The 17,152-nt window shown below is 37.8% G+C and overlaps 1 protein-coding gene across 1 annotated transcript in view; it reads left to right on the forward strand.

Moving 5' to 3' along the window:
- Positions 1 to 17,152, forward strand: part of LOC150083207 (tRNA (34-2'-O)-methyltransferase regulator WDR6) — a 760,490-nt gene that overhangs the window by 291,879 nt on the left and 451,459 nt on the right. Inside the window, exon 11 of the mRNA XM_090378434.1 lies at positions 8,521 to 8,675. Within this exon, the coding sequence (XP_090234560.1) occupies positions 8,521 to 8,675 (155 nt within the window). The remainder of the gene's footprint in view (positions 1 to 8,520; positions 8,676 to 17,152) is intronic.

Below are 17,152 nucleotides of genomic sequence, written 5' to 3' on the forward strand. Positions count from 1 at the left end.
AAATGTGCTAAGGCTGTTCAAAAGAACGTTTATCGTAATTGGCTTGTTTCTTGTCCTTCAGTTTTGTTTTCTGCCTACACCAAAGCTTGCAACAATTGTAAAGCAGTTATTAATCAGTCCAAACTAGAGTTTCAACAGGCTAAGAATAGAAAACTTGCTTTTTGCCCTAATGGTAGCCGAGCATTCTGGTTTCTTGCCAAAACTATTGGCCGCATCTTTTGCCCATCTCTGCTCCCACCTCTGTCCAAACCAGATGGTTCTGTTGTCACTTCAGCCAAGGATAAAGCTGACCTGCTTACGTCCCATTTTTTTCCAACTCATGTATTAATGATCTTGGTAAAACACTTCCCACCATTCCCATCATGCTCCATTCAATGCCTCCTGTGATCTTCCATCAAAAGGATGTCAGAAGGATTTTGACAAATTTTGATGCTAAGAAAGCTCCAGGTCCCAATGGTATTTCTCCACTTGTTCTCCTTAACTTACTCCTATTCTTTGCCGACTTTTTTCACTTTCTTGTTCCAAAGGTGTTTTTCCTTCTGCTTAGACATTTGCTCATATCCAGCCAGTTCCTAAAAAGTGTGACAAATCCCTCCTATCCAATTATCGTCCCATTGAAATTACTTCTACTCTCTCTAAAGTAATGGAGAAATCAATTAACTGCCAACTCTTAAACTAACTAGAAACCTTCCATCTGATCAACGATTGCCAGTATGGATTCCATCAATCAATCCACTGGTGATACTCTGGCTTATGTTACCCATTTATGGACTAATTCAATGGAAATGTTTGGTGAAACACAAGCAGTTGCTTTTGACATCTCAAAGGCTTTTGATTATGTTTGGCATAAAGATCTTCTAAACAAGCTTCCATCTTATGGTTTGCCAACTGTTTTTTGTAGTTGGTTATCCAGATTTCTCTCTAATCGCTCACTGAGGGTGCTGGTAGATGGCTCTCTGTCTTCTGACTTCTCCACTAATGACGGTGTCCCCCAAGGCTCAGTTCTTTTCCTCTTGTACATTAATGACCTTCTTCCATTAACTGGAAATCCTATCCATAGTTTTGCTGATGATAGCACATTGAATTCCACTTTCCATTTTGAGAAACCTTGTCCAGCTCAATCAGCTTCAACTTTTTTGTAAATCTGCTACCAATTCCTTAAATGCCGATCTCTAGATAATTCTCCAGTGGGGTAATGACAACTTAGTTGATTTCAATCCTAAAACTCAGTCTTGTCTTATATCTCGCAAAAAGAATTCTTCTGCTCCTATGCTTATCTTTGGTGATACTCCGATTTCTTGGCAAAATGATATATCTCTTTTGGGGATTACCCTGACTTCTAATCTCTCTTGGCAGAAGCATATTAGAAATATTGCTTCCTCTGCATCTAAAAAATTTGGTTTTCTCTTTTGCTCTCGGTGTTACTTTTCTTCCAAACAGCTGTTCACTCTGTACAAATTGCAAATCTGCCTTACCATGGAACATTGTTCGCACATCTGGGGTGGTGCCCAAAACCTCTCTCAGGCTTATTGATTCCGTTCAGAATAGGACGGTTAGGTTAATTAATGATTAATCTCTAACAGAGTCTCTCCACTCGCTGTCTCATAGACATACTGTTTCTGCTGCATGCCTCTTCTACAGATATTTCCATGGGCACTGTTCTTCTGAATTGGCTTCTGTAATTCCCACTCTTTCTTTCAAAACAGTCCAAACACCTGCAGCCACCATCCATTTACTGTCCAACTTCAAACTCACAAAACCAACCTTTTCATCTTCCTTGTTAATTCATTCAACTGTTCTTTTCTGGAACAACCTTCCTTCATTTGTATTTCCTGAAAATTACCATCTACAGAAGTTGAAGTCCAATATCAACAAATATCTTCTTTTGTCTTCTCAGCCTCCAACCCAAGCATGGCACTAAGTACTATAGGTTCTAATACCCCTCATGTTTGGGTTTACATTAAAAAATAAATAAAATGTATATAGCGAAACGATACCAGTGGATGCCTTCAGTCTTTAGTGCTGGGTACCTGTTTTTGAAAGCTGGTCTGGATGAGTTCCTGTAGGCTGACACAGACCAAGTGGACAAAGGCTCCCTTGTGGATGACCTTGTTCTCCTTGTGAAGGATAATACTAAAATGGCTCTGGAAGACTAAGCATATCATGCCCTGAACTTTCTACAGAACTAGGCAGAAATGCCTAAGATGGTAATTTCTAGTACAAAAACTAAATCTGTCTTACTAAAAGGGAAATTAAGATCACCTCTAATAAAGATTTCACAAAAAACAATAGCCCTAGTAATAGAACTAAAATACTGTGGAGTCATCTTTGACTCCAAGCTAACATTTCACCCTAACCAAAAAAATGGTAAAAAAGTGAGAAGGTATGCTGTCATAATTTCCATAATAAGTAGAGCTGACAGGGGTTTAAAATTGAAGGCTATAGCCCTCATTTATAAGGCTATCTTCCTCCCAGTAATTACTTATTGGGTTGGCATCTGGTTCCCTACAATGTTACTAGTCACCAATAGAGCTAAACCTGGATCGATCCAGTGTGTCATCCTACTTACAATTAAGAGGGCATGCCGCATGGTTAGCACCCTTGCCCTGCAGGTTCTGGCTGGCTCACTGCCATTACATTTGGAAATAATTCAAAGAGACTCAACTATAGGCTTAGAAGACAGATTCCTACTTACATCAAATGGATCAACATTGACCTAACTGCTGATCCTAAACAGGAAAAGAAAAGGATACTGATCTATCTATACCAGCAGAGGCATGATAGATGGGTCCAGTCAGATAAAGGGGACATCACTTTGAGGTTCCTGCCACAGGTAACCCTTGTCTCCACAGTCATTCACCCTGGGTTTGCAGCAGGCTTATACACTACATTTTTGCTAACAGGCCATGATTTCCTGAATGCAAAACTGTGTCAACTTAGTCTCACACATGAACCAAAATGTACCTGTGGTGCTGATGAGGACTGGGACCATGTCTTATACAACTCCCCTAATTATCCCCCCCCACAAATGTATAATCTTAAAAAAAATAGGACCCATAAGCTGCAGAGATGAACAACTTCTCCTCTTTAATGAAATGCATTACATGGCCGTCTCTGAATTTTCTCAAAAGGCTTTTGAGATTAGGAGAAGCAACCGTGTAGTGATAACCTAAACTGTGACATCTGCCTGTACCTTGAAACGTTCCCGTTCCTGACTGTACAACTGCTGATAATGAATGCCCAACTAGACTATGTTTCCCATCCAATGTAAGTATGAAAGGAAAGGTTTTTGATGGAGTGTAATGTAATGTAAGTGTGAGTATCTAATAGTGTAGAGGTAGTGTTGATATGTGTAACTCGGTGGGTGGGGAAATGACTCCACTTACCCTGGGGGAAAAAATCTGTAAAATGTGTGTGCGCTATGTCTATTCAGGGTACTCTTTTAAAACTGATCACTGTGTGTGAATGATAAATGAATGAGAATGTCCGGTAGATGCTAATTGCCATACCTTTACTGTGTGTGTGTGTGTGTGTGTGTGTGTGTGTGTGTGTGTGTGTGTGTGTGTGTGTGTGTGTGTGTGTGTGTGTGTGTGTGTGTGTGTGTGTGTAAAAAAGTTTCTTTCCAGGATAAGATGTACAAATGTTTGTGCAAGTAAAGTCACTTGTGTAAACTATGCGGTGGTCGAGTGAATGTAGTTGTGATGAGTCAAAAAAAAAAGTGTGGCTGTCTTGATAGTTGTATTTATTTAGGTGGTATCCCTGTCCTGCCTCTGAGTGTATAATAATGTATGAAAGAGGAGACACATGAGAGAGTGACTCTTTTCCATTGTTACCTATCACTTTGTCCCTGAATGAGTAATAATAAGAATAATAAAAAGTGTGTATCTGTAGGAGGCTGAGCTGCAGCTCAGTAAATTCTGTATTTACTTTAATGTAAATACAGAATGTGCATAATTTTCTGTAATTTTAAGGTATATGCTTTCTTGCATGTTATTGAACATATATTGTTATGTGCTCAATATATAATAGTTTTATGGTTTTTGCATAATTCATGCTTTATGTTTAAAGCTTTACATCTTTTTGCTACATTTAATAGATAGTTATATAGAAAAATTCTACTTTGAAATCAGTCAGTTAATTTTAGTTTAACTGGTTAAAGTGCAATGCAGTTGCTGGTTAAAGAAGCATTGCAGGATCATCTAGACAAGACTACACTGCAGTAATAATTCAGACACAGCATGGGATTATTAAGAGGAAATCTTGTCTCACCAATTTTATTGGATAGTATGATGTGGTCACAAAGGAACTGGATGCAAAAAATAATTTTGATATCATACATTTGGATCTTAGAATTCTTGCAAGTGCAACTGTATCAAAGGCTTTTCTAAGATCCAAATATATGATATCAAAGTTATTCTTTGCATCCAGTTCCTTTGTGACCACATCATAGTATCCAATAAAATTAGTCAGACAAGACTTCCCCTTAACAAACCCATGCTGTGTGTCCAAGCTATAACTGAAGTCTTGTCTAGATGATCCTGCAATGCTTCTTTAACCAGTGCCTCCAGTAATTTCCTTGGAACAGAAGTTAAACTAACAGGTCTGTAATTACCTGTGTCTCCCTTTGATCCTCCTTTGTGGATTGGGGTCACATTTGCACATCTCCAGTCCATGTGTACCTCCCCTGAGTCCAGGGAAGCTCTCATAATTATTGCTAAGGGTTTGCTTACTTACTCTGCTGCCTCCTTTAATATAACTGGATAGATTTCATCCACCCCAGGTGCCTTTCTTGTGTTTATCTTCAACAATTTCTCCACCACTTTACTCTCAGTTATTACAAGATTATCTAGCTTACTGCCAGAGTTGAATACACCTCTGGCATTCCCCTCCCTGAATAACTCCTCATATGTGAATGTCGATGCAAAATATTCATTTAGTTCGTTAGCTACCTGAGCAGGATCATCAACAGTTGAACCATCGATATCAAGTGGACCAATCTGATTCATCCCCTTCCTTCTAGAGTTTACATAAGTAAAGAACTCTTTGCTGTTTTTCTTTGCATCCTTTGCCAAAGATTTCTTGTAATCTGCCTTCGCCTGCCTAACCTCCTTTGTAACTTGGTTAGAGACCAGCTTATATCTATCATAGGCTTCTGTGTCACATGTTAATTTATATGTATCCCTTGCATTTTTCTTCTCTGTCACATGTCTAATTACTTCATCTGACATCCATTTAGGCCTAAATCTTGAACAAAATCTTGAATCGAAATCTTTACGTGAGATGCACCGTGAACCTGCTGGTATTTAATGATGCACCGCAGAATAGAAGTACACTGTTGAGAAAGAAGGCAGAAGCCTTTGAAAGCTTCAGTTAGTATTTTAGAGCTTTTAACCTAGTATATTTTATTGTATTTTAAATTCGGTATTTGTATTATCACCTTGTATATTTACTGTATATCACAGTTGTCTTATTTTAAAATTGCTATCATCAGTAATATGGTATTTTGTTTTGTTTGTAAATAAATTTATTGTAAATATTAAAATTTTAAGAATTTGGTTTTTCGTCTTTCGGTTTTTACTTCAATGGTTGGTGAGAAACACTAAAAAATCATAGTATGTACCGAAATTCTTGCAATACACCATATTGTGCACCGACATCATCTGTTTGAAAAAAATATTAATCCAGTTCTTTATCAATCTCTCATTATAGTTATTAAAACCATCAATAAAATAAAGTCACATAGCATATATGATTGGCTGTTCAGAAAATTGTGCATTGATAATGAAGAAGAGCATATGAGGCTTCTTTTACTTACAGAAGTCAGGTGGCTTTCTAAAGGAAACTGTCTAACAAGATTTGTAAACTTTTTTATATGACAATTTGTTTTATAGAAAGTGAAGGAGACAGATTTAGCAAAGGAGATCAGCAAACACAAAAACAACATATACTATTATATGGCTTGATTTTTCAAAAACTTAATGAAGTATCACTTCAACTTCAAGGCAAATTAATCACGATGATAAGCTGCAAACGCATATTAAAAAGCCTTCACTGAAAAACTGGAAATATTTGAAAGCAATTTAATGAGAAAACAATTTCACGGTATGCAAGAGTTAGCTGAAATCAATGAATCTCTGACCAAGAATGATCTTAAGAATTATTCAGATCATTTTTGTTCTTTAAAAGGTGAAATGAAAAATAGATTTTCAGATTTATTTTCTTTTGAAGTGAAGCCACGGATGTTAGAACCAACTGGATGCGATGCCAGGTATGCTAGTGAAGAAATACAAGAACTCATAGAATTAAAATGTAATGAAGAATGGAAATATTAATTTGAAAAAGGTAGAATGGCTAAGTTGTTGGGATCAAAAACAACTAAACTTCTTTATCCAACAATGTGGTTTGAAATGGCCAGAGTGCTTCTTTGTTTTTCAACATCTTATGGAGCAATATCGCCTTAGTTACTAATGCTTCTAAAAACCAAATAACAAACAAACAAACAAACCAACATCTTATGGTTTTAGGTCAGTAAATAAAATATTAACAAAGGAAAGAAACAAAATTGATATCTATTCAAGAGGAGATATTAGAATTAAAGTTACTAACATCATACCGAACATTGAACTTTTAGATAAGAAGCATCAGGCTCAGGGGTCCCATTGAATAAAAATATTAAGTATAAAGTATGTATATTTTTTTAAATTTCAAAGGAAAAAAAAAAAGTCTAAAAAAGCCCTTTAGTGGGGCAATAATTAAAAAAAGCTTACGAAACATTGATCTAGACATGACTGTAGTTATAGTTTAGACATAGCATGGGTTTGTTAAAGGGGGAAATCTTGTCTGATCAATTTCATTGGATACTATGATGTGGTCCTAAAGTGGGGGGGAAAAAAGCTCTTGTTTATACTCTGGCATGAGCACCAGATCAGTGGAGTTTACAATAAATCAGTCAATACAAATGTTAACTGTATTTAGCAGTAACAGGCTTGAACCCTGGTCCACTCAAAGAGAGTGTGGTGCTGCACTCGTGCTCCTGACCACTCGGCTATGTCAGGAACTGGATGAAAAATAATTCTGATATCATATACTTGGGTTTCAGGAAAGCTTTTGGTATGGTTGCATATAAAAGACTGCTGAACAAATTGGAGCAGTATGGCATTAAGGACAAGTTGCTGATGTAGATAAAGGGATGGTTGAGTAGGAGAACACAGAGTGGTAATCAATTGACATTGCTCTTTCTGGACTAATGTTAATAATGGAGTCCCCCAGGGTTCAGTGCTTTGTTGTTTTCTATATTTATCACTGATATTGAGGATGGTATATAAAGTGTAATGTCCATGTTTGTAAAAGATGCAAAGGTTGGCCAGGTTGTTAATGACAGTAATGACCCTGATTAGTGGCAAATGAAGTTTAACATTGACAAATGAAAGCTACTGCATATGGTAGCAGTAATCTCAGAGTAACTTATCAGCTGTGTGATACTACACTCAAGTTAGTGGAGAATGCAAAAGGCCTTGGGGTAATTGTGCAGACAGTTGTGAAGTTTTCAGAGTAGTGCAGACAGGCTACCAGAGCAGCTCATTTGGTCTTGTCAATGATATGCAGGAACTTTGCTAGCAGGGATAAGGAGGTGATTATCCTTTTGTATAAGGATAATCGTCTTGTAAGGCAAAAGTCAGGCCACACCTTGAGTACTGCATACAGGTCTGGAGACCTCATTTTAGGAAGGATGTAGAGCTGCTGGAACGAATACAGAGAAAAGCAACGAGGTTGGTGAAGGGAACAAAGGGGTGCTCTTACCAAGAAAGGCTTGAGTTCTGCAAATTGCAGCATCTGGAGACTAGGCACCTCAGAGATGATCTGATTGAGGTGTATAAACCTTGAATGGTTAAGCAAGCTCAATCCTTCCTCTTGCTCAGATTACACACCTGAGGGGGCATAAATTGAAATCGAGAAAGATTGTTGCAGAATAGAGGTGCGGAAATTTGTTTTGAATGGTTGATCAAACTTCCATCTGTCATTGAAATTAATAAATTAAATAAATTCAAGGAAGAACTGGACAAACGTTTGGAGCAAATGATTAGGTAAAATGGGTATTTTTTTTTTGTGCTAATGTATAAGCTTGCTTTCTTGCATCATATACCACTGCTAATATGAAAAAGTCTTCATATTTGCACATATACACACACGTGCACGCACACACATTAATCCTAGTATTTTAGATTGAATAGGTGAATCATGTACTCAATTTTCAATTTGATGCTTTTAATATGCTAAAATAGGTAAATGGTCAATATGAAATAATTAAAAATTTTCTAAATAATATTATTTATCTTTGCTGAAACATGATGAAAGCATTGTGGTTGAAGATATTAATGCTAAAATAATTATGAATTACAGAATAATTTTACTGCTACTACTACTACATCGTGCAAAGCCATTTTAGCCACCTATTTTAATTATCATCATTATAATTACTGTTGTTATCACTACTGTGCTATTTTATTTTCATTCTTTCAGTGTTTTAATGTCATATAATCTAGAGAAGCATCAGTGGAGAATAATATTGAAAGATAAAGTATATTCCTCGTATAATATTGTAGTACCATCCCTTTTGGATTCTTTTGTTGCAGTAGGAGGCATAAGTGGCAAATTGACACTCCTGTCCTTTCATGGTGAGCTAATAATTTTTGTCTCAGATTATATTTATGAAACATTCATATATAAAATCCCAATTAGAATGTTTTTTGTGTAAAATACTGGATTATTATAAGAAAACACTGAGGCTTTTAAGTTGTATCTTTCAGTAGCATTCCATTGTTGATAGCTGAAATATCTCATTGGTAGTAAGAAAGCCTCTCTATATTAGATATACTCCAGATATATTAGATATATTCCAGTGAATTTGCTAAAAGAAAATTTCCTACAACAGGTATTTCGAACGAACGGAGGGGTGAAATGGGAGTGGTGTGTGTTTTTTTTTTTTTTTTTTTTGGCTGATGCTGAATAAGCTTGCTTTCTTGCATCATATGCCTCTACTAATGCTAATACACCACTTTACCCATAATTGAATTTATCTCCTCTAGTTCTAACACCATTTATAACCTGGATTCATTTTACTATTCCTTTCTCAGAGCCTCAGCAAAATATATATCAAGCTTCTTTCCTCATGTGGGCTCTTCCTTTTGCTGATATCACTAAGTGTGTCACCAATTTTTAGACTTTTCAAGAAGCTTGTCTATCTTCAGGTGTGGTCTGCATACTTGGACACCACTCTAATTGTGGTTTCAACATTACCTTATACAGCAGGTTTATGATCTCCTACCTATAAAGTTGGACTGAATGGTCTGTAGTTACTCACTTTGATATAAGGACTGCTTTTATGAATGAGCAACATGTAGGTATATATATATATCCAATCCAGAGGATCCTCCCCAAAGTCCAGTGATGTCCTCATAATTAATCTTAATATTTTACTGCATTTTCTTGCTGCCTCCTTCAAAATTACTGAACATATTCCATCTTTGTTAGAAACCTTTCCTGCCTTTAGATTCAAAAGTTTTTTTGATGAATATCAATTTAAATATTGCTATTAGATATTCAATTTTTAGATACTCTTTGGCTTCACCCACACAGTTTCTCCTCTTTGCAAAGGTTCTTTCATCTGTAAAGATCAATGAAACACCTAAAACTTTCACTCAAAACAAATCCGATCTCATTCATTTTTTCCTTGTATTCACTTGTGTAAAAAACTCCTTGTTGCTGTTCATTTCTCTCTTAATGATTTCTCATAACATCCTTTGCTAGTCCTCTTTTTCTGGTACATTACAGGTCAACTTACAGCTCAGATTTTCTTTTAGTAGCATGGTGCACAGGTAAATCAAGGAATAGAAATTAATGAGAAAATAAGCACCTCAACCTGCATGGAGTATAATCTGTCTTTAATTTCTTAGAGGGTTAAAGATTATTCTCAGATGTTTCATGTACCACTTCTTCAGTGACTGTAAAAACAGCAGAAGCAGTTATGGTAACTTAATTATAGTTTTTAATTTAATTACACATTTCTTAATCTTACTTTTAATATTTAAGGTTCTTTACTATTTCTTAATTTGGACTATTACTTACATAGTTATTAAATATATAATAATATTGGATCTCATCATCCCCACTTTCTGGATTGCATCAAGTTTCTGTTAGCCCTCATATATCAGTCTTAGTTGTCCTAACCAGTACTTCAATCTTTCTCGTTTTACTGGAAACACTCCTAAAATTATTAGAACTAATTTTAGAACTAGGAGCTCTTAATGTTGTTTGGTTTGCTACATTATGGCCTAAGCTGCCAATGCGCCATTAAAAATTAAATCAACAAACCAAAACCAATCTTAAACTTGTTTTAAAATTTCTTTTAAGTGTTCTTATATTTAACTGTCCTAAAACCTTTGAAAATATGAAAGTTTGTTTTCCTAGCATTAGTTACCACTTCATTTAAAACAGTGTTGCCCTCAGAACACCATCTGAATAGAAGGCTTTCCAGATTTTCAAATCTCATACAAGAACTTGACACATATGGAAGTATTACTTTGATCCCTACTGTCATATAAATTTAAATATATATTACCCCTGTTAACATCCCCCTCCCACATAGCATTTTCGCCGACCGGGCTGGCCGGGTGGGTAAAGTGCCTGCCTGGCAACCCAAAGGTCGCGTGTTTGAATCTCGCCTCGGGCTTGTATCACAGTATAAACCAAATCCTTGGGGGGTCATTATGGCCACAGAAAAAAAAAAAAACATAGCATTTTCCCTGAACTCCCTAAAGTCTCTTCAGGGATACTGGAAAGATCTTGCATTTGTTCAAATGTATTCTATATCTACAAAATATGTTTCTTCTATCTGCAAGTGCAGGACATCTTGATAAATCCTGCTGCCCTCAACTCCCCTCCAAAAGCCTTGAGAGTGCCCCTAGCCATTAGTTGATCCACCAGGCTTTCAGCACAGAGGCCCTCCTTTTGTGTATGGACAAAATTGCAATAATTTTTCTAGCATCAAGATTTGTTTATACAACAACGCATGACTTTATGTCAATTAGTGTCATTAATTTTCACACATGAATATTACTTTCTCTTAACAACTGGGGTAACATCATCACCAGTTTACCTTTTTTTTTTTTTTTTTTTTATGAAAACCCCAAACACGAAAGGTATCAAAACCTATAGTACTTAGTACCATGCATGGATAAGGAGAAGTATGGGGGGGGGATGCCGGAAACTTTGCTCTATATCACTGGTTATAGCCATCTGGCCTTAACACAAACAATGTTTCTCATTTTCCTGAAAATAAAATTGCTCAGTAAAACTGTCCTTTTGAATCAGAGCAATCTGCACTTGGTTATTCTCCCCCGAGTTCTGAATTGGGAGTGAATCACCTGATAGGTTACTAGATACTTGGGCTCCTGATGACTCTCCCGGTTTTATTCACCTTCTGGACAACAATCTGTTTCTTACAGTGATTCAATTTAATTTTCATTGCTGGCTTCCTTGCATGTGATTTTGTTTTGTTAATTACATTATTGCACATATTAGGTTCTTGTGTGTGATACTAATGAGGTCTTAGCACATGGTTTGCCACAGCAGTTGCAGTGTTCTCCCCAGAAAATTTGGCAGCCAGGTAGCATTATGAAGTAGCCAGTTGGGGAAGTGTAACTTTGCATAGTATGTTCAAATTAATATTGATCGAGATCAGTGAGCAGTTCCATACAGTACCATGAGAATCGCTTAAAGTTTAGCTGGGTGGTCAGTTAAATTTACCGGGTGGTGTGCCCATTCAGTAGGTCCTGTGGAGGACACTGAATTGAATCTGGGTGAGATTCACTGCTGTGTGTGCGTGTAGAAGAGAGAGGAAAGAGAGATAGAATGTTTTCTCCTTTGTGTTCTCTTTTGCACACACCAACACGATTTTATATCATAAAGATCACCTTCTCTCTCTCTATAACCAAGCAACGAAGGGTGTGGCCCCGGGTGCCAAGCGAATTCGAAGTCAAGCAATTTTTCTGAGATATATAGAGTGCTCATCAAAAGCGATTAAAGTTTTTTCTAATTTCGTACGTTTCTATTAGCAGCTTTATTTCTATATCGTTCTACACTTAAAAGCCACAAGTTAGAACAGAGAAAGGAAACTCACCTTTCTTTATTTATCCATATATTTCTATTTCCACTAACTAACTAACACTTTAACCGCTTGGCCTCCCAGCAGCACTGCTCCTGTCTCCCCATGGCGGGGCCCCGAAATCTTGGCAAGTAAGTTCACTTGCCAAGGGCTAAAAGGAGCAAACATGGCAAACACAGACCATCAGGATATTGAGAACAAAAATCCAAAGAGACAAAAGACTGATCGGATGGAGCAACCTTGCCCATCGTTCTTAATCATCCACTCTCTTACTAGTCAGCCCATGAATAAATTGTCTCCGTTTGTCATACAAAAACATCTGGAGGGTATTGCAGGATCTCCCAAGACAGTGAAGAGACTGCAATCAGGAGACTTACTAGTAGAAACCACCAATCACAGACATTCCAAGAAGCTGTTACAACTTACAAGCTTTGCTGGCATTCCAGTTAAAATATCTCCACACACAACCCTAAATTCATCTAAGGGTGCGATCTCCAGTTGGGACTTATTGAATGTCACCGAGGAAGAAATAACCCAAGAGCTGCAGGGACAACACGTAATTGAAGCAAGACGAATAATGGTTAAAAAAGATAATGAACTTACACCTACAAGAAATATTATTCTCACCTTCAATACACCCAACTTATCCTCCTCTGTAAAAGCAGGTTATTTACTTTGCCTCATCCGCCCTTACATTCCAAACCCTTTAAGATGTTACAAATGCCAAAAGTATGGCCACTCAAAAGTTGTATGCAGAGGAGTTCCTGTCTGCCCAAATTGGGGATCTGCAGATCACATACAAAGTAACTGTACAGCTACAAAAATGACCTGCCTAAATTGCAAAGGTGACCATCCTGCATATTCCAAGACATGTGAAAAGTGGAAAACCAAGAAAAAAATAGTAAAATACAAGGTTGATAACAAAGTCAGTTACCCAGAAGCGAGAAAATTAGTTGCTCCTACTATAACCAAAAATATGACCTATGACAATGCTATAAAAAAATATCAGACAGTCTCCACTCAAACTGATGTAACAGTTCCCACTAACAAATCAATTTCTTATTGGGCTAGAAATGTTCTTTCTAAGCAACAATCCAAGTTCTCTAACCAGGCAAACAATATTCCTCTGACAATAGAGTATATGATGAGAGCCCTGTCGATCAATTCGGCCCTGGAAAGATTGTGCAAGGCTCAAGGGGGTAGAATTTTTTTCAGCCTGGTCTGTACTTGTCAACAGGAGAGACTGCTTCTACAGGGATGGGATACACTTAAATAGAAAGGGTGCAAGAATGTTTGCTGATGCTATCGAGGCAGTGTTAGGTGGGTCGGAAAACTGCTAGATTGGGGGGGGGGGATACAAGGACTAATAGATTAACAGTAGCCACTGGCAGAGGTGAAAGTGATTCTTGTACTGCTACTGTTGGAATGAGCAGCAGCCTGGAAAATAAGATGCAGGATATTTCAGAGACTGCTGGGAATCCTTGGGGTACAAGTAAACACATGGGTTGTGTTAGGGTAGCTAAGAAAAAGAACAGGTGCATGTACACCAATGCTAGGGGTTTAGAAAATTAATTTGATGAATTTGAGGTATTGCTCAAAACATCAAAGGCAGATATTGTTCGGATTTCACAGACGTGGTGTCACACAGATATGAGGAATGCAGAACTGGAATTTGGGGAGTACAATGTCTACAGAAAGGATAGACAGGATAGGAAGGGAGGAGGGATTATGCTATTAGTTAAGAAATACATAAAATCCAAGGAAGTGAAGCCAGTCGACATCGCTGGACAGTGCAGTGTCGAGTCAGTTTGGTGTGACATAAGCATTGGGAGATCAAAATTGAGAGTAGGAGTGTGCTATAGGCCTAATGACTCTGATGAGTATAATAAGAAACTGTACAGGGAAATAGAGTGTGCCAGTAAATCAGAGAGTCTTATAATGTGGGATTTTAATTTCCCAGATATTGACTGGAATTTGGGGGCTGGTCACTCACACACTAGCAAGGGTTTTGTGGATTTATTGGATGATTGTTTTCTACATCAGCATGTTCGGGAGGCAACTAGAGGGAGTAATACTCTTGATTTGATTATCAGTAGTGATTCTTCATGCATTAAGAATCTGCAGATAAATGAACCACTAGGTGGCAGTGATCACAGTGTGCTGAAGTGGGATTTACTCAAAGAGGTAACTACCATTAGGGGTATAGGGAAGAGTTATTGCTTTCATAAAGGCGACTACGATGGACTGAGACAGTATTTAAATTCTATACAGTGGGACCAACTGATGATGTTACCAACAGCAAATTCAAAATGGGAAAACATTCAAAGAACTTATCTTGGAAGCTACTAGGCTTTACATACCAACTAAGAAATATTGTTCAAGGTTTAGGCCTAAATGGATGTCAGATGAACTAATGAGACATATGGCAGAGAAGAAAAATGCATGGGATACATACAAATTAACACGTGACACAGAAGCCTATGATAGATACAAGTTGATCTGTAACCAAGTTACAAAGGAGGTTAGGCAGGCGAAGGCAGATTATGAGATATCTTTGGCAAGGGATGCAAAGAAAAACAGCAAAGAGTTCTTTACTTATGTAAACTCTAGAAGGAAGGGGATGAATCAGATTGGTCCACTTGATATTGATGTGTCGACTGTTGATGATCCTGCTCAGGTAGCTAACAAACTAAATGAATATATTGCATCGACATTCACACATGAGCAGTCATTCAGTGAGGGGAATGCCAGAGGTGTATTCAATTCTGGCAGTAAGCTAGAGAATCTTGTAATCTCTGAGAGTAAAGTGGAGGAGAAATTGTTGAAGATAAACACAAGAAAGGCACTTGGGATGGATGGGATCTATCCAGTTATATTAAAGGAGGCAGCAAAGGAAGTAATCAAACCCTTAGCCATAATCATGAGAGCTTCCTTGGACTCAGGGGAGGTTCCCATGGACTATAGATGTGCAAATGTGACCCCAATTCACAAAGGAGGATCAAAGGCTGACACAAGTAATTATAGACCTGAGAGTTTAACTTCTGTTCCCGGAAAATTAATGGAGGCACTGGTTAAAGAAGCACTGCAGGATCATCTAGACAAGACTTCAGTTATAGCTCAGACACAGCATGGTTTTGTTAAGGGGAAGTCTTGCCTGACCAATTTGATTGGATACTAGGATGCAGTCACAAAAGAACTGGATGCAGGGAATAACTTTGATATTATATACTTGGATCTTAGAAAGGCTTTTGGTACTGTTGCACATGGAAGACTGCTGCACAAATTGGAGCAGTGTGGCATTGGAGGCAAATTGCTGCTATGGATAAAGGGGTGGTTGAGGGGGAGAAGACAGAGAGTGGTAATCAATGGACACTGCTCATCGTGGACTAATGTTATTAGTGGAGTCCCTCATGGTTCAGTGTTGGGTCCATTATTGTTTTCTGTATTTATAAATGATATTGATGATGGTATATCAAGCTTAATGTCCAAGTTTGCAGACGATACGAAGGTTGGCAGGGTTGTCAAGGACACTACTGACACTATGCTGCTGCAACAGGATCTGGAAAGGTTGAGCAGATGGGCTGAGAGGTGACAAATGAAGTTTAACAGACAAATGTAAAGTACTACATATGGGAAACAGCAATCCCAGAGCAATGTATCAACTCTGTGGTACTACACTGACAGTGGTAGAGAATGAAAAGGACCTGGGGGTGGTTGTGCAGGCAGATATGAAGTTCTCTGAGCAGTGCAGATGGGCTGTAAGAGTAACTCATGGTGTATTGTCAATGGCATATAGGAATTTTTCTAGCAGGGATAAGGAGTTGATTATTCCCTTGTATAAGGCAATGGTCAGACCACACCTAGAGTACTGTATACAGGCCTGGAGGCCTCATTTCAAGAAGGATGTAGAGCTGCTGGAACGAGTACAGAGAAGGGCAACAAGAGTAGTGAATGGAACAAAGGGGTGCTCTTACGAAGAAAGGAGACTAGGCACCAGTGAGGTGATCTGATCGAGGTATATAAAGCCTTGAATGGTTTGAGCATGCTCAATGCTGATGGGATTCTTCCTCTTGCTCAGAATAATCACCTGAGAGGGCATAAATTCAAATTGAGGAAAGACAGATGTAGGATTGATGTGCGGAAATTTGCCTTTAGCCAGCGGGTGGTTGGTTGGTGGAACAGACTTCCATCCCTTGTCGTGGAAGTTGATAGCCTAAATAAGTTTAAGGCTCAGCTGGACAGGTATTTCGAACGAACAGAGGGGTGAAGTGGAAGTGGTTATTTTTTATTTATTTATTTTATTTTATTATTATTTCTTTTTGGCTGATGCTGCATAAGCTTGCTTTCTTGCATCAAATGCCTCTACTAATGCTAATGCTAATACCAGGGGCATCTCGTACTCCAGTCATAGATATCATATCCCGTAGTTGAAATGCAAATGTAGTAAAAAATCTTTTACACAACCATAGACACAGATGGCACATCCATACAGGAAGATCCCCTTCTAGAAATCCATGCAGAAGAAAAAATGAACACAGGTCGGCCAGTTTTCTCCAAAAAAGATAAATCTAAATTAGAACGTCATAAGCTAGTAACCTTCAAAAAACAGTCAGATACATCTCAATCAATTAAACACAAATAATGCCTTGTATTTTACAATGGAATTGCAGAGGCTTTTGTTGTAACACAGTTGGTATCCGTTATCTAATTAACCGATATTCTCCAGTTGCCCTTTGTCTTCAAAAACTTAGGAGTGTGCTATACCTAACCTCGAAAATTTCTCCTTCAATAAAGAACTATTGTCTTTATCGAAAAGATCATAACATAACAAATGCTGCCCGTGGTGGTGTAGCAATCCTGATAAATTCAAAGATTGCAACTAAACATATTCCACTTCGAACTGAAATAGAAGCTGTTGCTGTACATATGATGAGAGCCTTGTCGATCAATTCGGCCCTGGAAAGATTGTGCAAGGCTCAAGGGGTAGAA

This window comes from Mastigoproctus giganteus, chromosome 7 (assembly GCF_048544385.1).
Source record: "Mastigoproctus giganteus isolate SK-2022 chromosome 7, ASM4854438v1, whole genome shotgun sequence".
In the NCBI taxonomy this organism is placed as follows: domain Eukaryota; kingdom Metazoa; phylum Arthropoda; class Arachnida; order Uropygi; family Thelyphonidae; genus Mastigoproctus; species Mastigoproctus giganteus.